The sequence below is a fragment of the Pinus tabuliformis genome, chromosome 7, assembly GCF_031772625.1.
Source record: "Pinus tabuliformis cultivar Carrire ecotype Pingquan chromosome 7, CPIR1, whole genome shotgun sequence".
Lineage (NCBI taxonomy): Eukaryota > Viridiplantae > Streptophyta > Pinopsida > Pinales > Pinaceae > Pinus > Pinus tabuliformis.
The window spans coordinates 1,811,909,468-1,811,935,400 of NC_142293.1; the positions used below are offsets into that span (position 1 = coordinate 1,811,909,468).

Below are 25,933 nucleotides of genomic sequence, written 5' to 3' on the forward strand. Positions count from 1 at the left end.
TGCATCATCTATAAATGTTACAAAATATGATGCTCCTCCTAATGACTTAATGTTAACAGGCCCAAACACATATGAGTGTATCAATTCTAACAAATTTTTCTTTCTATCATGGCCACCTCTAAGGAATGAAACCCTTCTTTATCTACCATATATACAATGCTCACAAAGATCAAGATTATAAGATTTCAAAATTGGCAGTAAATTTTTACTAATGAGGATTTTTAACCCCTTCTCACTCATGTGACACAAGTGCTTATGCCATGGATCTGCTGAATTTACTTCTTTTGTGACAACATCCAAATATGATTTTCCTATCATTTCCTTCAATGTATATAATGTTCTTGTCTTGGGTCCTCTGGCCTCGAACAATGCTCCTTTTCTAATTATCCAACCTCCTTTCCCAAAGCTTGTGGAATAGCCTTCATCATCTAGCCATCCCATAGAGATCAAACTCATGCACATTTCTGGTACATGTTTAACTTGTTTCAATAATATATCTTGTTCATCCTCATCTTGATCTGGACATCTACCACTCCAACGATACTACAAAAATTATTATTCCCCAAATGCACTCTACCATTATCACCAGGATTATATTAAACAAAACTATCTTTGCATGGGGTTAGATGGTGAGATGCCCCAGAGTCAAAGATCCAATAAAAGCTACTGCTAGATGTATATAAACATGCATCCTCTACTGAAACAATAAACAACACATCACCATCTATGACTACAGCAGTAGTCTCACCTTCATTTGTGTTGGATGACTTGTGATTTGTACTGGTCAGTCTCCGATCCTTTTGTCCTTTCTCCTAGATTCGACATTCTTTCTTCATGTGCCTAAGTTTTTCACAATGAAAGAAAATGATCCTACCCCTCCTTGATTTCGATCGACCTCTCGATCTTGAATTCCCTTTTGGCCTCAATCAATTCTCCTACCACGATCAACTAGAGCTAGAGCTTCTCCTCCCTAGTTTTCCACAATTGATTTGTGTCACAACTCCTCACTCATTAAAATGTTGTTGACATTATCAAACTTTAGGGTTCATGTAGGTTCTGAAGTGCTCATAGCTAAACTTAAATTTTCCCAACTATCTCTCATAGAACACATTAACAAAATAGCTCTAATTTCATCATCTAGAATGATTTTTACAAATGAAAACTGACTAGTAATAATATTGAATTCATTCAAGTGCTTAGCAACTGAAGCACTCTCCTTCATCTTAAGATTGTACAGCTTCTTCATCAAGAACACTTTATTTGATGTTGTGCTCTTCTCATATAGATCATGGAGCTTCTTCCATAATCCTTCTGTCAAATTTTCTCTAGACACATTGAAATACACATTCTTTACTAGATATTGGAGGATTGTTGCAATTGCCTTTCTATCTAGCTTATTCCACTCTTCATCCATCATCGATGAAGGTATTTTGGATTTTAAGGATTTAAGAAAATACTTTTTTGTTTAAAAAAAGTTTTTTTAATGAACTTTTAAAAATATCTTATTTAAAAATATATATATATTATAAAAGGAAGTGTGGATTAGAAAAAGGATTTATTATAGAAAAGTGGAGCAAAGTGTTGTTTAAAAAGAAGGCGGTTTTTATTTTTATTTTTACAAAAGAGGAAACTTGTTTTCATTACTAGTGGATTTATGAAAATGTTTAAAAGATTTCCTCATGAAATGAAATGCCATGAGTTTTAAAAACGAATCATGTGTGAAGAGGGTTTTTTGGGTTTAAAAAGGAAAAGTAAATTTGTGATTTAAAAAAGGGCTATTGCTTGAATCAGAAAGGGTTGTAATTTAAAAAAGAGAGTTTGTGAAAGCCTTTGTGTAAGTGTCGCCTTTGTAAAAAAAATTATAGACTTATTTTTTGGTCGAAGTTCATCAACAAAAACCACCACAAAGATGTTTTCATTATAGACAATGGCTATGTCTGCAAGTCAATTTTATTGTTGAGTCACAGTTAGCTAGCACTTAAGAAATGGGAAAAGCCAAGATGCTAAGAAGGTCAAAGCAACAACAAGAGATGTTCGAGATCTTTTTGAAAGATTTAGAAACGAAAAGACAAAATAATGCATTCACCTCGAAATGCATAAGAGAACATGTGGATGAGAGCATTCTTCCCCTCATTGTAGAGGCAAAGTCGACCAAGGAGGATCAGGACACCCTTGAAAGGAATTTTGGTCTAAGGGGGAGGAATCAAGATGAAGATTTTGATTAATCCCGCTATGCTCAACCACAAGTGGATGATGATTTCGAAGAATTTGTAAAAGAAGCAGAGAATGAGCACATAGATGCTAGTGAATCCCACTAAGCACAACTGCAAGTGGATGAAAATTTGGTGAATCCAGCAATAGAGTTTGCTGATGATAATGAAGTTGCCATTGAAATAGCTAATGCTATGTTGAATCCAACAATTCAATTTCCTTATTTTAAGTTTGATGAAGACTTGTTGCCTAATGATGAATGGTTGCAGATGATGCAACAAAAACATGATATCGACATGATGTTATTTGGTGAGACAATCCCACTTGAGTCTGCAAACCAAGTGGAAGAAAACCTGTATGAAGTAGTTGCAGAAACAGAGACAGAGAAGAAAGCATAACGAGAGAAAGCTACCATTGCATAACAGAAAGAATAGAATGAATACAGTTCTGTAAATATTTTGAATCCTAACATTGATTTCCAGTGTGAAAGTAAACAAGACGATTATAAAGAAGAGTTAATGTTCCTTGAAACATGACTTGCAATGCCATGTCTTGATAAAGTGTGCATAGAAGCTACATAAATGAATGTTGAAGGCAACATGGATGATGAAAACATTAACGATATTTTCATGTATTGGAGTTTGAAGAGATAAAATTTTATTCTCATCTTATGTTACAACAAATTGATATTCAAAAATTTGATGATGAAGATCACACTACAAAAGATGGCATGTGGTGGGAGTCCACATACAAATTGTTTTTTGAAGAAATCGAGGACATAATTAGATAGCATGGAACAGTGGAAGAGCTGCATCAACAAATGAAGAATCTAAAATTTGAATCCTACAACAAAAAGAAAAAGATGAAACAATTTAGAGGCTACTCGATCTAGAAGAATAGAAACAGAAAAAGAAATCCAGATGTGTCAAACTTTTTAATTGTAAGCTTCGCTGAGATATAGACCAACAAACGTCCTAGTTTAAATTTTGTTTTTGTGGTTGTAATTAAGGGGGAGTGTTGGAGAATCTAATTCCAACCAACTGCTAAGTTTCGTACATGTCCATCCAAGTGTCACAATTAATTAAAGTTTAGTCCAGTTCGATTAAACTCTGGTTCAATCTCACTCTAGTAATTTATTGTTGATATCTCCTATGTAATTCTATTTAACTAATTTTTAATATTGAGAAGAGCTTCTCTACTCTACTTTTTTCGTTTCCTAACCAACCACCGTGTGACAATGTAGGAAGGTAAATGTTTTTAACAATATATACCGTCAGCAAGGGGGCTTTATTCGCTGTGGAAATTTATCTTGTCCTTTTGTCATTGGATGAGATTTTCCCCTCTTGTCCGAATGGAAGGAGATATGCATCACAAAAAACACATATTATGTCATCTGCTATGACCAAGTTTGTGACGATTTCATGTGTGGGCAAGCCTTTTAAACGGTAATCCCATAAACTATTTGGTAGTTTTCCCGTGAACTTTTAGCTTTGGAGGTGATGAAAAGAATTCGTGAACAACCAGCTATCTCGGTCCCTTCACATTTTTTACGTTCTGTTAAAACTCACCGTCAATACTTACTACTCACCTTTAAATTTCATAGTGAGTGGTCAAAAAATTCTGGAAAAGTATTTTTTTGGAAGCTATGCACCCCAATTCCTGTTTTACAACCTTTATTACCTGCAAGAAAAATCATCAACTGGTAAGAAGGTTCATGAGGAAGGCACTGCATTGATCTACAAAATATACTATGAATGTGCCAGAAATAAAATTGCAGGTAACAATACTCAGACTGCAAACATGGAAATATAAAACATCCATACGCTGACAATTTCAGATTTCAAAAGAATTTTGTGAGAATATTGGACGATGATTCAAAGTTGTTAGATTAAAAAAACCTGAGGCATCTTCCCAATTAGGGAACCTTTTAATTTAAAATTAATTTGAGTGCCGCGTCATCATAAGTTCAATGGTTTATTTTCATTATTTTGATTATAAAGATATTTAATGATTTTTGGCATACTCCTTCTGGTCATCAAAGTAGGAGAGTCCTCGCAGTGAGCTTTACACAGAGCCAACGATGACAGGTTGTCTCCTCTTGCTTTCAACGAAGTGGGTTGCAGCTTTGAGTTTTCCATTATCTCCCTTAAACATGAAACTAAAGGAAAGTGATTGGAATGAAATGACAGATATTAGAGCCAAAGGTGAGTATGAAAGTTTTATGGTGATTTGAATGAAATTTGCATGGTGATTTCAATGATGATTCTATGATCTAACAAGAGAGTGGCAAAGACTAATAACTCCAGAAAATGAGGAGAGCAGCAGAATTTTTTTAATGGTGGCTGCAGCACGTGGATTATTAGGCATAGTTATAGCCTCCACATTGGAGAGGTTGTTCGTTGACTTATAAGCTGTAAATTGCGGTTGTAGAGTGAGATTGTGTGGTGATGGTGGATTATGTTGATTGTGTTGAATGTGTTGAACCTGTAGACTTACGTTGAAGCACCCAAAACATTAGAGCAATGGAATAGAGGCTGAGAATAGAGCCTGGTGTCAAGATCCGTCGAAGAGTCGGACATATGTGAGAATTTGAGAAGGTGATTATTGTGACCAAATCTAGCGAAGAGGTAGATGAATGTGAGGATTCAAGAAGGTGAACATGTGATCGAGTGAGGAACAACGGAGAAAAAGGGGTCGCAAAGTGTCAACAGAGGAGAGTGAGAGCAAAGGTGAGGACTGAAACTGAGGATGAGGTGAAACAGTCAAGATGGATTCACAGGCAACAGTAGTGGCAATTCATCACTAAGGAGTAGATTATGGCGATTTTAGAAAGAGGTTTTCGAGAGTAGGCATAAGCGATTTCCTCGAGTGATGTGGATGAGTCATGGTTGCAGCGGTGCAGGCTACGAGACCAGAGACAATGGATGAGATGCAAGGCAACAATAACTAAAGGTGCTAGAACAAGAATAATGACACATTTGGTGGATGGTTCCTCTATGAAGATTGTGCAGCCTTGTCCAAGCGAAGCAGAGAGTTGTTCTTAAATAATAATAATAATAATTAAGCATTTCGAGATGCTGGAGAATAAAATAAAATCTTGTGTATTGGCAATGGGGAAATTTGTAGGACAGATGAAGGAGATAGTGACAATTAGTCTTAGAGGTTGAGAGAAAGTGGCAAAAGAATGCATAATGTGCAGCAAAAGGATGTGATAGTCATGGTGGATACAAAACTATACTAATGAGCGCAATTGCATGTAGACTAGGTAAAGTTGGAAAGTATAGAATGAGCAAGGAAGGAAGTTGAGAGAGTGGTACGATGGATGAAAAGAACAAAGATGGAGTCAAGAGAGCTGAAGGTTATGAAGGAGCTAGTATGTAAGTGTGAACAACCTAAGAGTTTTGGTCCAAGTTGTGAACCATGTGTTAGGAAGATGTATTCCCCTAGGAAGTTGTAAGCCCTGATGATGACGCAGACATATTGCACAAGAGCACACATAGTTGTAACGCATTAAGAGATTGCTCAAGCATACATGCATTGCAAATGGCACATGGAGTTACCAGTTACCAGGGTGATAGGTGTATTGGTATCCTGGCTTGAGAGGGCGGGGAAATGGGGCGAGTTACTCATGTAATCTGGTAGATGGAAACCTTTTTATATGGACTGCAATAAAAATGAATGGGACCAATTCAATCTACTAAAGTCAAGATTAAGGGGGGGATTGTAAGGGTTATTCTACTAAACTTGAATCGGTCAAGATATTAGTGGTATTTGGGCTCCAAGTATATGAGCATGCATGGTTTTTTCCCATGGCATTCATTTCCGATGAAGACTATTTAAAGGATTGAAAGATCAAGGGTAAATTATCTTAGTGGCCACTGAGAACAAACAACGATGTGTTTAAACACCGCCATCTATGTCGACGCTCTGTGACCCCAACAATAAAAGTGTGTGATTTATTATTATGTGATTCAAGTAATATTGATATGATACCTTTAAAGAATTATTTTAATATGAGAGATCATTTTCTTAGAGCTTTCCTCATTTTATTCTAGGCATGTGATTTTTGTAGAATGTATAGTATTTATGTGAGATTCTTACGTGTCTTTTTACCTTTGATCCCTAGCCCTTAGTCATTAATTTCAATCAATTTTATCTGACTCAAGGCATCCACTTAGGGTATATTCTAACTTCATAGACCTATTATGATGTCTCATTTTGTATCCATAGAAATCCTCACCATTTCTAGGGTTAATTTGAGCCAAACCTTATTAATTTTAATGAACCTCTTGGTGGAAAATACACTATGAGTTTCATGAGAGTACCCCAGTTGTGAATTCATGACACATGTACCATAGAGTTGTTTTAAGATCTAAAACTAGTGATTCCATCCTACCAAACACATGCAGACAACATATTTGGTATGAAGGTTTCATAATACTCAAGTCTTCAATAGCTTACCTAATGCAAATATATGCCTTTAGGTCATTCCCTATCAATTTATACCATTCAATTCGTCTTTCTAAAGTGTGTTCTCTTTAACCCTCCTAGTATCTTTTATATTTATAAAGAAAAACAAAAAAAGCAAAAAACAAAAAAAACAAAACTTATTTATAAGAACACACACAACATGTTGCAATATCCTTCGACTTGACTCATGCCCTTAAGTTTCTTACACCTATAATACCAAGCACTTTTATAAGGATCCTGTGTAGTTGGCTAAGGTTAAACCTTGGAATTTTAATTGGTTGATGTTAGGGCATCTTAATTGGCTTAGCTTTAGTCATACCTTTGATGTTTCAATTCCACAACCTTAAGGGAGGTTCCATCATAACAAGGGCATGAGAGATATCATTCGTTTGGAGAGTGCTAGGGTATATTTAGTCTATATTGTTATTGATTTATCTTTACAATATTGAACATAGTGTTTGATTGATTATATATACATATATAATTGTTTTTAAGTTTGGTTTAAGGCCCGATTTGCAAGAAATTAGAGCTTATTGTCTAATTACTAGGATGTGGATCATTCTTGATGACCTATTAGAACTATCATTTGAATAATCTCAAAGAAATTCAATAGTTACAATTGTAAATTCCATGTGAGTTATTCCCACTCTTATCTTTGTATTTCCTTCTTTTTTTTTAAAGACGGATATCATTGTATTTCCTTCCTTTGAATCTTTGTATTTCCAATCATAACAAATCATTATCATTATCTATCACAACAATATGATGAGCATTGCATCTCACTTTTTCAAGCTAATAACAATGGGCACTGATGATTCCAAATTAATGAGTTGATTTGACATGACTTTTAAATTCTCAAGCCTAATTGAGAGTCCAAGTATAATACCACTAAATACCCTTTAATTGACATGATCTCCAAGGTAAAGTTTAATCTTATGAAGGCTAATATTTTGTTAAAATTATTTTAACTTGATGAAATACTAAATATGTGAGATGAAAATATTCTACAATTTTCTATATAAATATAATGATTTTGTACACAAATATAATGATGGAAAAATTATTTAAAAAAAATAAAATTTTAAAATATATATTTAATTTTTTTTATTATTATTAGAACAATTTATATTAATTTTAATTTATAATGATAATGTTTTTTTTTTTTTTTTCGTAAGCTTGGTAGGACTCTAGGATTTTCGAGTTTTTACATGTCCATTATTCACCCCGCTATGGGGGGAGGGTAGCACAAGATTCGAACCCAAGATCTCCGGTTTGGTGAGACTTCATTCCACGGCCATCACCATTTGAGCTACCCGAGGTAGACATTTATGATGATAATGTTGTTTGTTATTAAGGTTTTTAAATATATATATATATATATATATATATCTATATATATATATATATATATATATATATATATATATATATATATATATATATGAAAACACGTGAAAATCAAGGTACTTCCCAATATTTAGTGGATGGTTAATTGGGGCTAATCTTGGGACTGATAAACTATTCAGTTACTTTCTTATTAGGTTGATAAATCTCTTGGAAGTGTACTCTTTATTCTTGCAGTAACTAATTTAGTTGATAAAACTTTCTTCATCTAGATATGTTCCTTCTCCTAGAACTGAGCTAAAAATCTCTAAGTCTTGAATGAACCCTCGTGGTTGAAGTTATACTGAACAAAGAGTCATTGTGGTGTTACAACTAGGGATTGTTGAGAAATCACCTTAGAAATGGACTATGCTTCTTACCATCTTTGACTGGTTGTTGGTGAGAGAACTCCTAAGCAATTACCTCCTTAGACTCTAAATCTAGACCAAGGGCGGTCATCTGCAAGAAATATTGTAGTGTAGCTAGCCTAAGGTTGGGTGGAGAGTTGAAGTCCCCCAATTAGTTCCCAGTGCTTAAGTTAGATAGATAAGTGTACCCACTTGTATGTTGTTGCATTATGAATGTTGAATGTTATTGTTATGGATTATAAGAATGAATGCATTGGAATTGCTTGTGAAGGAATTGTGTTATTCTTGGTTTCTTATGATGAAATATGTGTGATTTATCTCATGGTTTGGAAAAAGTTGCTAGTTCCTCAGACTACCAATAAAACCCCTAAATGCATGATTATTTACCCAATATGTATGGTTAAATTGTTGAGTTCAAATGGTTGTCATTGTGTGATTTTATTGTTAATATACATGAATATTATGAATTATTGTTATGTTTATATTGAAGGGAGGCTATGGTGGATGTGTGTAAGGTATGCCATATCATTGAGTTTGATAGATCCTGTGGTTAGGCACATTGAGAGTTTATTTCCCTACTATAGATATGTTTAATGCTTGGAGCATTAGTGTGGGAATGAGGGATTTATCCTTGTTAGATTAATGGTGCATATCATAGTTGGTCATCTAAAATCAAGGAAAATTTTAGGCACTAATATTCGCAGCTCGACTAATTTTCCACATCTTTTCCAAAAAAACAATTCACCAATTTCCATTTTTTCTAAAAATGATTCGCCCAAATTTCATAAGATAAAGTTATTTTCCCTTAAAAATCACCAAAATTTTATTATAAATCACCATAAGGATCACCTCCTTCTCCATTGAACTAATAGATCATCAATTAGGTCTTGCATCCATCCATTTAACAGTTACCAATAAATACATGAAATAACCATGACATAAACCAATCACATAACCATGCTTATAACCAAACATTAAACCATGTAAATAGCAGAGATAAGGAATCCATTAGATCCACATATAAATCCGTTCAAAAGTAACAGAACTTAGCTTTTATTAATAATAGGCAAATCTGACCAGGTTCGGGACTTCCACATAACACCCGACCATCGACATGGTTGAACCAAATCTCTCTTTCAGCCAGTCACCCCTGTGCCATATTCCAAGCATGAATGTGGGATCTCATAGAACAACCAATTCAAGAACAACCAAGGGAATGTAGAATTTTCTGTAGATTCACAAGCTCATGCAATTTACTAAATCACATGACAAGAATGTACTTCTACTTTCAACTAGTGGAAGCAAATAGATCGATGAAAACAATATGAACAAGAAGAAGATAAATCAACGACACATAAAATAATAAGTTTTCCTAGGGAAAGCCACAGCCAAAACCCCGCCTATCTGTATTTCATTAAATCAGAAATATGAGTGAAGATACAAATCTTGTTCTCACAAGAACAATCCTCACAAGTATGCTCAACTCTCTACCTCACAAGCCCGCTATTAGCCAACACTTAGCCAATTTCCACTGCCTGCCAAGCCCCTATTTCCTTGGGAAATTCCTAGGATGAATAACTCCCATTTAAAGGGAATTCATGCTTCCAAGACTGCGCAATCCAAACATAGGTCCTTCTCTGATTGCATGCATGATATTTACAACTCAGTAAAGCATACAACTAATAGTACACTATCCCTGCACTCTAGTATCAACTGGGTCTTTCTTTGAACTGACATTCATGAGTTTGTCATGAGGGAATCTTCAGTTAACTGGAGTAACACTTGTGGATGCACCAATGCACCAACTGACTGTTAGTCCTATAGTAGGTCCACAAACAATTAGAACTAATTTAACTGACCATAACTCAATAAACTGAGTTAATCTAATTACAACTCAATTTAAACTCATCCTGGGCCCCTAAAATTTAGAGATAAAATATACATGACTACATAAAGACTTCCAACTCGAAATTCCTAAGCTAATTAAGTCAATTAATCTTAATTAACTATTTACAAGTTGCTATGAGAATAGAATTCGATTTTAATTCTCAGTTTAATTCAAGGAAAAATTAAACTGGAATTTCTTGTTGTCATTTCTCAACACTCCCTCTCAACAAGAAAGGGATTATCTACTACCCCGATCCTGTCTCTGTGAAACTCAAATTTACATCTTAACAATGCCTTTGTCAAAATGTCAGCATCTTTCTCCTCCGTGGGAATTTACTCTAACAACATGATCTGCCTCAATACACAATCTCTGAGATGATGATATCAGATATCAATGTGCTTGGACCTATCATGAAAAAATGGATTTTCAGAGAGTTTGATACAACTATGATTATCGTAGTAAATCACTGTCGGATCCATCTGCTGACCAAACAGACCAACCAGGATCTTCCTCATCCATATGGCCTCACATGCTGCCTGACTTGCAGCCATGTACTCTACCTCTACCGAACTGAGTGCAACCGATCTTTATTTCTTGTTGTACCAAGAAATTACTGCTAACCCAATACTGAAAATCCCTCCTGATGTGCTTTTCCGGTTGGATGGACTCCCCGCCCAATATGCATCTGTGAAGCCTTGAAGCTTCACTCCCTCTATCTTTTTGTACCATAATCTGTACTAAGTAGTGCCCTTGAGGTATCTCAATACATGCTTTGCCTCCGTCCAATACAACTTGGTAGGAATAACCATCACTTGACTAATATGGTTGACTGCGTAGCATAAATCCGGTCGTGTGTTTACCAAGTACATGAGTGAACCCACAAGCTACCTGTAAACAACAGCTTCCACTACCTCTCTCGAAGTAGCATCCTCCTTCCTCCAATTACCAACTAGAGGAGTCTCCATAGGCTTGCATCTCTCCATGTGAAACCTCCCGAGTATCGCATTGGCATACTTGCCTTGAGTCATAAAAAACTCCCCTTCACCCTGCCATACCTCCATGCCTAGAAAGTAATGCATGAGCCCCAAGTCCTTCATCTCAAACTCTCTTGCAAGGTCCTCCTTGCAAGATTTGATTAGTTGATCTCCACTTGTCAGTATGAGATTATCAACATAACGTACAATGATAAAAAATTTACCTTCCACCACTATGTGGTACAGGTTTGCATCTTCTTCACTCTTCGTGAAGCCCAACCCGATGAAGTAGCTATCTATTCTGGTGTACCAAGCATGAGGTGCTTGCTTCATCCCATACAATTCTCTCTTGAGCGAGCACACATGTGACTCACGATCAAAGGTTTCAAAACCTTCAGGATACTCTATGTACACCTCTTCTTCATTCATGTCATTAAGGAAGGTTGTCTTTACATCCATATGATGTATCTTCCACCCCATTTGCGCTGATAGTGCCAATATAGATCTGATCGACGAGTACCTTGCAACAAGAGCAAAGGTCTTATCATAGTCAACACCCTCTACCTGTGAAAAGCCACAGGCCACAAATCTAGCCTTATGCTTATCCACACTACCATCTGTAGCTTGTTTTACCTTGTAAAGCCAATGGGAGCTCACCACAAACTTATCCTCCGGTCTCGGGACCACATCCCAAGCACTATTACGAACTATGGAGTCATACTCCACCATGGCATCAAACCAAACTAGCTGCTGCATTGCTTCCTCAAAGGAAGATGACTCTCTCACAACACATCCGCCCATAAGAGCCATGTATCCACTGTACATAACATTCTTTAAGGTGAGTGGATCCCCATGCTCCCTCTGAAAATTAATCATGTTGAATCCAGTAACACTATACTTCTCGTCATCACCCATCTCGATATGCATCTGGAGATCTTTCTCCTCCAGGTCAATGAATAACTCTTTGTCGCTAGTCATGTGGAATGAAATTCCACTGTCTAAGTACCATACACTTCCCATCATTAATGACACCATGCATGCAACGATGGAAAATTCCAATTCGAATTGAGAGGCCAAAGCCTCACCTGCCGCTCCTCGTGAGGATTTCTTCTTGGATTTCTTGAGTGGACAATTTGTAGAAAAATGGCCCAGCTCATGACAATGAAACCACTTAACTTTCATCATGTATTTCTTCTTACATCCATGATAAGATCTGATTTGGAATGGTAATCTTTCCCTTTCCCCTTCTTCGCCTTAATCGCTAAGGCACAATTCTCTTCATCATAATTCTTTGAAGAAGAGAAATCCCTGATGTTCCTCTTGATCTCCTTCTGCATAAAATCCGACCATAGTCATTCCCAATCTGGTAGCTTCTCCCGACCATTGATAGAGTCCTGATAATTATGCCAACTCTCTGGGAGTCCTAGAAGAGCAAGACTCACCATATCATCCTCGGCAACTGTGATTCCAACACTTCCAAGTTCATCACAACATTGAGTAAACTTGGTCAAGTATTTTGGAATAGTCTCGCCTTTCTCCATTTTGATTTTTTGAAGTTTGTCCTTCAGTGCCAATTTCCTTTGGTCATTGTTGTTCTGATACAAGTCCATCAATGCTTTCCACATAGCATACAAAGTTTCCTTTCCATGGAAACTCGAGACAATGTGGTCTCGAACTCCCTCAAGGATTATCCACCTCGCCTTCGCCACACACTTCTTCCATTCGGCTAGATTTTGTGCATCCGATGATGTTGGCTTAGGAATGTCTTGATCAATGAATTCCTTCAAGCCATTATCCTCCAACACAACCTCCATTTTGTCCCTCTAGGCTATATAATTTGAGTTGCCTTTCAAGGCATACTCGAGCCGCAAACAGTAGAATGTCATCTGAAGTATGTATTGAAAATTTGAATTTCACCTATAACCAAAAACTAAAAACTTCAAAATCTCCTCTAGTATATTGAATTCAGCTCCAATACCATGTAGAATTTCCTGTAGATTCACAAGCTCATGCAATTTACTAAAGCACAGGACAAGAATCTACTTCTACTTTCAACCAATGGAAGCCAATAGATCGATGAAAACAATATGAACAAGAAGAAGATAAATCAATGGAACATAACACAATAAGTTTTCCTATGGAAAGCCCCCTGCCTATTTGTATTGCATTAAATCAAAAATATGAGTGAAGATACAAATCTTGTTCTCACAAGAACAATTCCACACAAGTATGCTCAACTCTCTACCTCACAAGCCTGTTATTAGCCAACACTTAGCCAATTTCCACTGCCTGCCAAACCCCTATTTCCTTGTGCAATTCCTAGGATGAATAGCCTGTATTTAAAGGGAATTCATGCTTCCAAAACTGCACAATCCAAACATAGGTCCTTCTCTGATTACATGCATGATATTTACAACTTAGTAAATCATACAACTGATAGTACATTGTCCCTGCACTCTAGTCTCAACTGGGTCTTTCTATGAATTGACATGCATGAGTTTCTCATGAGGGAATCTTCAGTTAATTGGAGTAACACTTGTGGATGCACCAGTGCACCAACTGACTGTTAGTCCTCTATTAGTTCCACAAACAGTTAGAACTAATTTAACTGACCATAACTCAGTAAACTGAGTTAATCTAATTACAACTCAATTTAAACTCATCTTGGACCCCTAAAATTTAGGGAGAACATATACATGACTATAGAAAGACTTCCAACTTGAAATTCCTAAGCTAATTAAGTTAATTAAACTTAATTAACTATTTACAAGTTGCTATGAGAATAGAATTTGATTTTAATTCTCAGTTTAATTCAAGGACAAATTAAACTGGAATTTCTTGTTGTCATTTCTCAACAACGAATCCAGAGGTTAAACCACCTCCACCCTTATCAAACCACGATCACACCAAAACCGGTGCTCCGAGCATAATCGAACAGAACATGGAATGTTATCTGGAATCCATCACTATCCTTGAGGAATTTTCCATCTCCTTGTCTCTCAGGCTTTACTGCAATCCAAACTTGGATCACTAGGCCCTAAACTGAGACTTCTCCCTCAAGCTTTACCGTGTATCCCGCCAAAACCAGTCAACGGATTCCTAGGCCTTTGGGAATGAACCTTGAGACAACCTCCGCCCTGGATTCTGAAATCCATTCGGAAAACCAAAGCTCAAAAACTGAGATAAACGTCCCGACATACCACAGCATTCGGAAAAATGCAAGGCTACGTTGAAAACCGCTGTCATAACCCGGAAAAGCTATGCCACTGACAACAAGAGAACCATACACCAACATGCAACGTCATGCATTTCCAAACTAGCTAGGAAATCACACATGCAAAAGGTTACCTGCAAGTATTCCTATTGAAGTTGCTTGAGTCTTGCTTTCCTTTCCTTGATCTTTGCTTAATTTTCCTTTCTTTTGCTTGTTTTTCCTTTCCTTTTCTCCAAAACTAGAGTGCTCCAAGAAAACTCTAAGTGACCAAGTGTTATGGCTCTGATTCCACTTGTTATAGATCTGACCTATAAATATATGAAATGATACCAATATACCCAATAACTGCAAATAATCACCAAAAATAACAAAATCTGAATATAGATAGAAATGATTCACTTTATTGATCAAACCCTTAAGGTAGGGCAACACCATACATTCAACTAAAAAAAGCCATGAACTAGTCCTCATAAGCCTTTTTATGAATGAAGCCTCTAATTTCTTCATTTTCCATTATTTTCCTTCATTTTCCTCCTCACATACAACCTGTGGCCTTTCACCTTACTTTTCTCCTAATTTTCTTTATTTTCATAAATAAATGTGCCAAAATGACTTTTTTCTTTTTAATGCCTTTGCCAATTTTCCTTAGCCAAAACACACATCCAGTGATGCCCACTAGGATATATTTTCCCAACATTCAGCTTGGAATAAGTGTCCCTTAACCATGGTCTTATTTTGGTTTTATTAACTTTTATTACATGAACTTTTCTCCAGGGTTGTTACATATCCAAGAAAATAGTCAATTTTGGAAAGGATAAGGAGGGGGAGTGGGGGTGTGCTTGGTGTGAAAAGTGGGGAATGATTTCCATAAAATAAACTTTTAAGATTAAAGGCAATGGAAGGGGCAAGCTATTCCAAAAGAGACTTCACATTTTGTGGATTAGCAAGAATGCCATCTTGTGTAATGAGAAAGCCTATATAGCAAACAAAATTTTGGTTAGAAGAATATTTTTATCTTTTTATGCGTGACTAATGAATTCATAAAAAATCAAAAATAGTGTGGAAATGCTAGAGTTGTTCCTCCCATGTTTTGTCAAAAGGTCAAAATGTCATCAATATGTATGATACGTATGATAAAACAACCATCCTCTTTTAGAATGACTTTGTTTATATATTCTTCCCATCTCTCGCAAATCACGAATTATCTTTTCATTCTCTAGCAAAGGTATTACTTTTTCCTTATAAGAGGGTATACACAAGGTTAATTTATCCTTTGTTGTTTTCACCAAGGATCTAGTGCCTCCAGTTGAAAAAACTTTTCCTCTACCATCTTTTGTTATAGTTCCTCATCTTATTTTATCAATGCATTGTCTTTAGTCAATTTCTTGCCTTGTTCCTCATCCTTTGTTTGCACAATAGTGTCTTTGGTCAGTTTGATCTTTGGTTCTTGTTCCTCTGTTTGCACAATAGTGTCTTTCGTTAGTTTCATCTTTGGTTTATGATCCTCTATTTGTACAATAGTGTCTTTGGTCAGTTTGATCTCTGGTTCCTGATCCTTTGTTTGCACAACAGTGTATGATGGGTCTTCTTTTTTCCAAGGGGTATATTTTCTTGGACCCTAGGAGAAGGTATATCCATGACACCTATGGTTAGGGAGTCTGCAACTAGGGCTAAACAATTTAATCTTTTGAAAGATTTTTTTTTTCTGAGCTCATCTATCAGGGTTTTAACTATGTTTTGAAGTTGTTTGTTTTTCACCTGCAGAACCCTATTCTTCCTTAACAATGAAATATACAGAGGAAGATATGAAGGGGAACTTACTATTTTAATGCATTTCTTTTTCAATTATGGTGTGGTTGCTTGGTCCTCCTCCTCATCCCCATATAAAAATGAAATTGAGGCAAGGGCCTCTCCTTCGTACATTGAGGCTACTTATTGTATGTACTCATGGAGTGGGATTTCTGTTTCTGGAGGTTCTTGTGTATCAACAAGGGAAACCTCCTCAACTAGTTATTTTACGTTAGCAAGGAGGGTTCATCCTTGCTCCATGACTCCTTGTCCCATCAATACATCCTATAGATGCTCTTGTGTAGCTTTAGGGGAAACCTCATCCGTTGTTTCTTCTATAACAACAGGGAGGGTTTCAAGAAGTGTAGACCTGGTTTCAGGGCCAACAGAGCCGATTTCCCAATGGGCAAGTTGAGGCCACCTAACCATATGGATATGGATGTAGAACCTGCCTATTGTTGTTGAAAATGAATGAAAAGGATCTGCCAAGCTTACCAAAAAAAGTGTAGGAATTTACAAGGTAAGTTCCTCAGACAGAACACCAAAGGACACCGCTCACAACCAGATCGCAGATCAATACACCAGTATTTTTGACGTGGTTAAAACCCTCAAAGAGGGAAACAGTCCACATGTGAGCCAACACGGCCACTTCAGGCAATTTATTAATAAAAGAATGAAAATTTACATATGCTTCTCTCATGCACGGATTACCCTACAAATGACCCTCCATGCGCTTTAAATAGAAATCATGGACCAATCGAGTGTCAAGCCACAGATCAAGTGTCGGTAATACCGAGGAGAGAATGAACCGTCGGATCACTACATATCGTGACCGTCGGATTGTAAGTTACAAAATGTACAACGGTAAAGAAACACACTTTACCTAACTCTATACTAGACCAAGTTGTACTTAACTATTTCCTATGTGTCGGAATATCCTAACATCCCCCCTTAAGAACAACTTGGGATAGGATTGAAGGATTTATAAATATGACACAATAGGAGAAGGAAGGAGGCACTAGAGCCTATCCCCCCTTAGTGACAACTTCCTGAACTCCAACCAGAAATCGAAGTTTAGTGAACTTCGCCTCTGTGAGAGGCTTTGTAAAGATGTCTGCAACTTGATCATCTGTCGAACAATATTGCACTTCAAGAACATGGTCATGAATGAGCTTTCTGATGAAGTGCATGTGCAGTTCAATGTGTTTGTTGCGCTGATGTTGGACTGGATCTTTGCATAGCTAAATTGCACTTTGATTATCACACCAAAGTGTAGTCGGATGCTGCTGCTGAAAGCCAAACTCTGACAGGATCTGACGAAGCCACAAGGCTTCCTTACTAGCTTCTACGGCACCACGATACTCTGCTTCTGCCGATGAAAGAGAAATGGCAGCTTGTTTCTTACAAGCCCATGTAATAGGTCCTGAACCAAGAGTGAACACATAACCGGCAGTAGACTTCCGATCATCAAGGTCACCAGCCCAATCAGAATCAGTGAAACCAACCAATAGAGGAGCTGCTTCGACACTGTAATGAATCCCAAACTGAGCTATACCTCGAACATAACGAAGTATTCTTTTAGCTGCTTTCCAATGAATTTCACGTGGGTTTTACATAAACCGAGCAACAAGGCCAACAGCAAAGGAAAGGTCAGGACGAGTATGGGTTAGATACAAAAGTTTTCCTACAAGTTGACGGTATAAGGTAGCATCAACTTCAGGAGAAGTACAAGTGACTGAAAGTTTGACTCCAGACTGAAAGGGAGAAGGGGCTGGCTTATAGTCTTCCATGTGAAAGTGGCGTAGAATATCACAGGCATACTTGGACTGAGAAAGGGAAATACCTTCCTTGGATTGTAAGACTTGAAGACCGAGAAAATAATGTAAGTGTCCTAAGTCTGTCATTTCAAACTTCCTTTTAAGGCTGGACTTCACATGGTTTATAAGGTTGGGATCACTACCGGTAAGGATAAGATCATCAACATAAAGAACAAGAATGATAAGAGACTTGCCCACTGTCTTGGTGTAGACAGTATTGTCAGAATGACACCTAGAAAAGCCAGATTCTAAAATAAATCTATCCATTTTGGCATACCAAGCTCGAGGAGCTTGCTTGAGACCATAAAGGGATTTCTTAAGCCGACATACAAGGCTAGAGTCTGTTTTTATGAAGCCAATGGGTTGTTCCAAGTAGATTTCTTCATGCAAGTCCCCATGCAAGAAGGCAGATTTAACATCCATCTGATGGACTTCCCATTTGAACGAGGCAGCAAGGGAAAGAACAAGGCGGATAGAGTTCATTTTGGCAACATGGGAGAAGGTTTCAGTGTATTCAATGCCTTCAACCTGTGAAAAACCTTTAGCAACAAGACGAGCTTTATGTTTATCAAATTTCCCATCTGGTCCATACTTGGTTCTGTAAACCCATTTGCATCTAACAAGTTTTTGTCCCTTTGGTAGAGGAACAAGATCCCATGTATCATTTGCCAATAATGAATGATATTGTTCATTCATAGCTGCTTCCCAATCTGGATGGCCTGAAGCTTCTGCAAAGGTGTCAGGATCATAATTTACTGGAGCTTGAGCCAGTAAAGAAGAGGCTCTCTCAAACTGAGAACGTGTGCGTCGCTGATCTGTAGGATCACCGCAAGATCACCTGCTGCATCTCGAGTAGCGCGAACCCATTTTGGAAGCTGAGGAGCTGAAGGAGGATCTTGAGATGGCGGGGGAGGATTGTCATCCTCACTTTCATCATCTGAAGAAGAAATGTTTTCAAAAGTAGAAGAGATAGGAAGAGGTGGCACATCCGCCGGACTAGGCTCGCATGCCGATATATTTTCATCAAATTTTACATCTCTTCTAATGATAACATTTTTGGACTTAAATGGAATAAGTCTATAGCCTTTGACATCTTCAGAATATCCAACAAAAGTACATTTTTCACTCTTAGGTTCTAAAGCTTTATGCTTTTCATCTGGAATATGGGCCCACGCTTCACTTCCAAAAACACGAAAGTGACTTACATCTGGTTTGATTGAGCTCCATGCTTCTTCTGGAGTGATATTCTTTAAAGCCTTAGTAGGAGTGCGATTTATTATGTAATTTGCACAGTTAATTGCTTCTGCCCAAAAACTAAGACCAAGTCCTTTAGATTGTAGCATACAATTAGCCATTTCCTTTAAGGTGCGATTCTTCCTTTCAGCTACACCATTTTGTTGTGGAGTATATGGAACAGTATGTTGCATTTGAATTCCATTCTCAGTGCAATAGTTGATGAATGTGTTTTTAACATATTCTCCGCCATTATCAGATCTTAGCTTGAGAATTTGATGTCCAGATTGTTTTTCAACAAAGGCCTTGAAGGCCAAAAATGTGTTAAATACTTCACTCTTAAGTTTTAAGAAGTATACCCAAGTGCGTCTGGAGAAATCATCAATGAAAGTTAAGAAATACTTGCAGCCAGAGAATGACACAACTGGAAGTGGACCACATAAATCACTATGCACAAGCTGTAAAGGGGCTGAGGCGTGCCAAGAGACACGTTTTTCAAAACTGTCCCGATGATGTTTTCCGAGTACACATCCGGAACAAACACCATCTCTGCAAGATACCATAGGAAGACCTGTCACCATATTTTCTTTACATAGATGCTGAAGGGAGTGATAGTTTAAGTGACCAAATCGCTCATGCCAAAGTTTGCTCACTTCATCGTTATGAGCAACAAATACTGAGGGAAGAGTTGATGACCCAAAGTTGTGAAACTTATACAACCTTGTAGAATCATCAACAATGCGAGTAGCTAAAATATTTTTAGGATCTCTTAAGTCCTTGATTACAACATCATGAGGTGAAAATTCAACGATTTTACCTTCACCTGAATGAGTTATCTGATATACAGATAGAAGGTTGCAGGATAAGGTTGGAACACATAATACATCATTAAACTAACCATTGTTTAGATGAACAGTTCCACTCCCTACAACACTAAGAGATCTATCATCACCAACATATATATTTTTGGTGTTACAATCATTTAAAGAAGAAAACATGGCTTTGTTTTTGGCCATGTGATAAGAAGCTCTAGAATCAATGAGCCACTCATGAGAATGAGAAGAAGAAGATACATTTAATGCATAACCAGACCGAGATGATTGACAACCACATGCAGAAAGTGCCATTCCTAAAGATGAAGTTGAAGTTGAAGAATGCTCCACATGGATGTTATGTTTCTTCATCGTTGCTTCTAAGGCTTCCATCTTCTTAAAGCATTTTGATTCTAAGTGGCCATCTCGATTACAAAAATTGCAATGTCTATCAGTCTTCTTCCCTTTGTTTTTATTTGTCTTATCATTTTGTTGAAATGATTTTTCATTTTGGGGCTGAAATTGCGTAGGACCCTTGTTTGGTTTAGGACCATTCTTTTTAGGATATGACTTCTTAGGATTCTTTGAATTTGTTTGCTGTTGGGTGGCTAACGCTTTCTTGGAAGAGTTTCCAAGATTAAGAAGACCAAGGTGTAAGAGTTTTTCTTGTTCTCTTATTAAAGAATCACAAAAAGAATCAAAGGAAGGGGACTTGTAGTCTGTTCCTTGAGAAATGAAGGCTTCTCTTGTAGAATGGAAGGTGGAAACAAACACAGAGTAGGCTGGTCCCAACTTTGTAAGAATGGAATAGATAAGGTTACTATCTTCTTTCTTAACCTTAACACCTTCCAAAGAGATATCTAAGGGTCTTGAACTTGGACAAGAAATCTTCAATACAAGAAAAATTATTAGGGTCCAATGTAAGCAACTCATTTTCAAGTTGATGGGCTCTAAGTTCATTTTTAATCCCAAAAACTTTATTGATTTGTTTCATTGCTTCATCAAGAGTATCAAGTTCTGCAATATGGAATCTAAGATCTGGAGAAATAGACATCCCTATCAATCCATGTGCTTGATCTTGCCTATTTTCCCATTTAGCAGCCTTATCTTCATCCTTTGGTTTCTTTTCTTGGCCTGAGGTTATTCTGTAGAGACCTTTACTTCTAAGTAAATCCTCAATGTAGGACAACCATTGGAAGTAGTTGGTGCTGTCAAGGGTAACTTGGTATTGACTTTCCATTTCAACGGAAACTGAAGCTAAAGATGCTGAAAATAAGTGTTCCAATGGATAGATCTCGAAAAATTAGGCTGACATATTATTTAAAAGACTAAAAATAGTGTACATTCACCTTAATCTAAGTATGTTATCCATTGAAAGGGATAAAATTTATGCATTTAAGAATTTTAAATCCCTCATCTTACTTAATATATGCAAGGTTAAAATGGATATATGCTAATATATATTGAGCTTGACGTATCTCAATTGAACATTAGATTAAGATCACCAATTTGAGTGTTGGTTTGTCATTGAATTCTCCTCAAGTTTATGCATTTAACATTTTTAAATCCCTCATGGTATTTAATGCATGCAACGTTAAAATGGATCTATGCTAATATATGTTGAACTTGACGTATCCCAATTGAACACGAGATGAAAACCACTAATTCGAGTTTTGGTTTGTCATTGAATTCTCGACAAGCTTTGAAATTTAATATTTCTAATTGCATTTCATTCATGTTTGTTGTACTTTATTTTCTTTAACTAAAGAAGCTTTAAATCATATGTAAGTGCAAAGACTTTGCTTTAAATGTTCTTTATATATTTTATTAAATAAAAATTATTAACTCTTAAGTAAGATTGTGAATTGTGATCAATGAAGACAATCAAGTTATTTAAAATGATTGGAATTGATCTTGGAAAGGTGGAATTTTCTCATTCTCTTATATCATTATAGATAGTATTTTATATGAAGTAGCAAACTGATTTTGGAGGGGTTTTATGAGCACTTATGCTAAGTAATAACTTCTTTGTTGTCATTTTATCTATTATCTTAAGAAGATTGTCTTAAATTCAATGATACTAATTTTGCCTATTATTGCAATAAATGAATAAAATAAAAAATGATAAAACTTGGCTAAACACAAAACATTATCCCTAACATATTATAAGACATTATCTTCTTTACTTATTGAAAATACCCTCTCAAAATTAGTCATACTAATTCAACCAATAATCATTATAATTTAATACATATTATAAAAAATTCTAAAATTATACCGAACATAAAAAAAATATTCTTAACAAATAAACACCTACCGAAAATTCAATCTATCCTTTAAACAATCCCAACCATCATAACATCATTCGGAAATCCCATACACTCATAACATTAACACAAAAAAATCCAATCAAATAAATCATTTTCAAGAAAATCGAATCAAATAAATCATTTTCAAAGAAATTACGATGGGACGTTTTCACCCTTAATAATAATGATAAATATGTATAATTTTTTGAAATATCATAGATAGTTAATTTTAAAAAAATTATAAATAATTATAATTTTATTAATGTTTATTTTAAAAATAAATAAATTTATTTAAAAATACAACAGTAAGACGTTTATCACTTTATTAAAAAAAAATTGCAGCCTTGATTAGTAAATAAATTTATTTAAAAAACGTGCACCTTTGATTACTTGGATTAGTTCGGTAGGCACGTTTACCACTTTTTAAAAAGTATTTCATGTGATATGAATGCCGAGTGCCAGGTCATTAACAATATTGACCAGACACCACATCATCAACAATATCCATCAAAATTTAATTTTGATAAATTCTATTTTTTTAAGGAACGTTAAAATTCGCCGACCATCAACGTCGATTTCCATCATCCACCTGTCAAATCTTCGATCACATACCTTATCAACAGAGCAGTCAAAGAGCTTTCACAAGATGCCTGCAGAGAGAAGTCCAAGATGGGTTCATCATCTTTTCTCAACTCAAAGTCTTACCTTGAATTCAATGGATTTTAATGACTTACATGCGAACTAGCGCTTTAAGGGATTTTATATGTTTTTAAGGGACTTAGGTTAAGTTTCCCTTTAAAACAGTTTTTTTCCATTAATTTTGATCAATAAATTCGCAGTAGTTTTGTGAAGTCTTGCTTCCTCAATCAGCTTGTTCAAATAGCTCTGCTGGTTCAAATAGTTTGTTTTCAGCTTGTTCAAATAGCTCTGCTGGTTCAAATAGTTTGTTTTTAGATTATTTTCAAAATGATTGAGAATGTCTTCATAGACCGGACATAGACCGGACATTTCTTGGGGATTATCCATCTATATATTTTGTATTTAAAATGGTGAGATCTAGTCCTCAGTTGCCCTATTAAAATTTTAGCTTTTCCCTTAATTACAACATTCAAATAAATCATCTCATCTTTTCATCATATGACTGATAGATTGACAATATATTAATTTTTTTTCCCTGCCAACCTATTTTTCCACATAAAACTATCATCCTGCCAACCTATTTTACACATAAAACTATCAATTTAGTATACTCTTAAACTATCAATTTAGTAGACTCTTACTCGTCCATTGAGTAGTTTTTCTTTTTCGGACTCTACTGACTCTGGTTTTCTATTTTTTTTTTAATCTGAAATCCCTCGAACTAAGACCCCACTCCATAGCGAAATTTTATAAAAATCATCCCAACCCAATTATTTTTAAATTTTCACGCATTATAAGTTTGACCCAAAAACATCCAAAATCAAAAAACAATTAAATACACTACCGATTCAGAAAAACTTCAAAGAAGATGCCCCACTCCACTGAATTTTTTTATGCCAAAGCAAAACACGCAACCTGCTAGTCAAATGAAAGACGGAATTCGATTTACATATAGAAGAAAGGAATGTCTGTAATCCTGTGAATCCGCATTTCGGTGCTGTGTGTAACCTGTGAATCCGCATTTCGGTGCTGTGTGTAAATTTCCAGCCATCGAACTATAGCAGAGATATCATGGCGTCTGTCGTTACAGCCAGTAGCAGGAAATCTCCCCATGTGCTGGCCATTCCATTCCCTGAACAGAACCAATTGATTCCATTTCTCGAATTTTCCTATCGACTGGCGTTCCATGGAATCTCTGTCACGATTCTCACAACGCGTTCTCATTCCTCTCCCCTGCAACATTTCTTACAGCGAGCAAAAATAGAGTCCGTGGACATTCGGCCTCTATACATCCCCCTCCCATCGGATCAAAAGGAACTGCAAGAAGATATTCCCCGGATATCCGTCCCTCTTCTCGTCTACTCGTTTCGATTATTAGCAGAGCCAATCGAGCAGTGGATCCAACAGCAGAAGCCACGCCCTGTGTGCATCATTAGCGACTTCTACCTCGGCTGGACTCAGAAAATCTCTGCCAAACTCGCGATCCCCAGAGCCGTTTTCCACACATCCAGTGCATTCGGGGCCTGCGTAGACAATTCCCTGTGGACGCACATGCCACATCTTGAGGTCAAGACCGACGACGAGTATTTTATAATGCCCGATCTTCCTCTGCAAATCGCGTTTTGCCGGACCCAAATTTCTCGAACGGCCCGAACGTTCCAGAGATTCGATCCCGTGTCGGAGTTCATGCGAGAGAACAGGCTGCTGAACCTCCAGAGCTGGGGGATCCTCGTTAACACCTTCTACGACCTAGAGCTTGGTCATATCGATCACCTGCATACGACCACGGACAAGCCTGTTTGGCCCATCGGCCCCATTCTGCCGCCTTGGGATTTTAACAATTCCAAAGATAAATCGGATCCTTGCTTTCACTGGTTGGATTCTCAGAAGCCTGAGTCCGTTCTCTATGTTTGCTTGGGCAATCACTCGGCTCTGTCCGAAGAACAAATTATGGAACTTGCCTGCGGATTGAAGGCCATGGATAAGCCCTTTATATGGGCTAATTACAGCACTACTGCAATCCCAAAAAGATTTGCAGAACAAGTAGACCAGACTGGAAGTGGGTTCATAATCCGAGGCAGAGCACCCCACCATCTCATTCTCTCGCACCAGTCCGTTGGGGGATTCCTTACTCACTGTGAATGGAATTCCGCGTTACAGAGCATCGCCATGGGGGTTCCAATGATCACATGGCCCATCTCTGGAGCTGAATTCTGCTATTCGATGTTAGTGACAGAGTTGCTTAAGATCGGCGTCCAGCTCTGTGAAGGCGAGAATGGCGTTCCGAACAGAGAAGATTTACAGAGGGCCGTGGCACAGATAATGTCGGAGGATTGTGCAGGAGAGGAGAGGAGCAAGGCTAAGGAGATTGGCGAATTGGCGAGAAGGTCTATGGATGAACGCGGAGGATCTTCCCATCAGAGCTTGAAAGCGTTTGCAGATGAGATCCACGAACTTAATCTATCCAGTGAACAACGAAACCCTAGCTTGTCCGATGAAGGTTGAAGTAGCCTCTCCTTTTGGGTTGAGGTTCATCCTGACCGTGTGTGTTTATGTAAAGTATTGTGGAATTTCAGAATGTGTCCTCACTGATTGCCTTTATGGTTTGTTTACCCGTGGCCACTCAGAGAGAGTTTTGTGTGAATTAATATGTTGCTGCAGCTTTATAGTGGATTGTACGCTGAACTGTCCTTTATACTTTGATTGTTTGTGGAGTGTTTGAGATCTCAGTTCTGCTCGGATGAGATTTGCAGGAGATTAGGTTTGGTGTCTTAGAGATAGCAAAGCAGAAAAAAGTTCCTAATTTATGGATTTACATGGGCTGTAA

The 25,933-nt window shown here is 37.0% G+C and overlaps 1 protein-coding gene across 1 annotated transcript; it reads left to right on the plus strand.

Annotated features, from left to right (window-relative positions):
- The first annotated feature begins 24,177 nt into the window (after positions 1-24,177).
- LOC149255629 (scopoletin glucosyltransferase-like) lies at positions 24,178-25,611 on the plus strand. Its single transcript, XM_089455089.1, has one exon. The coding sequence runs from the start codon at positions 24,178-24,180 to the stop codon at positions 25,609-25,611; it is 1,434 nt and encodes a 477-aa protein (XP_089311215.1).
- The last annotated feature ends 322 nt before the right edge of the window (positions 25,612-25,933 follow it).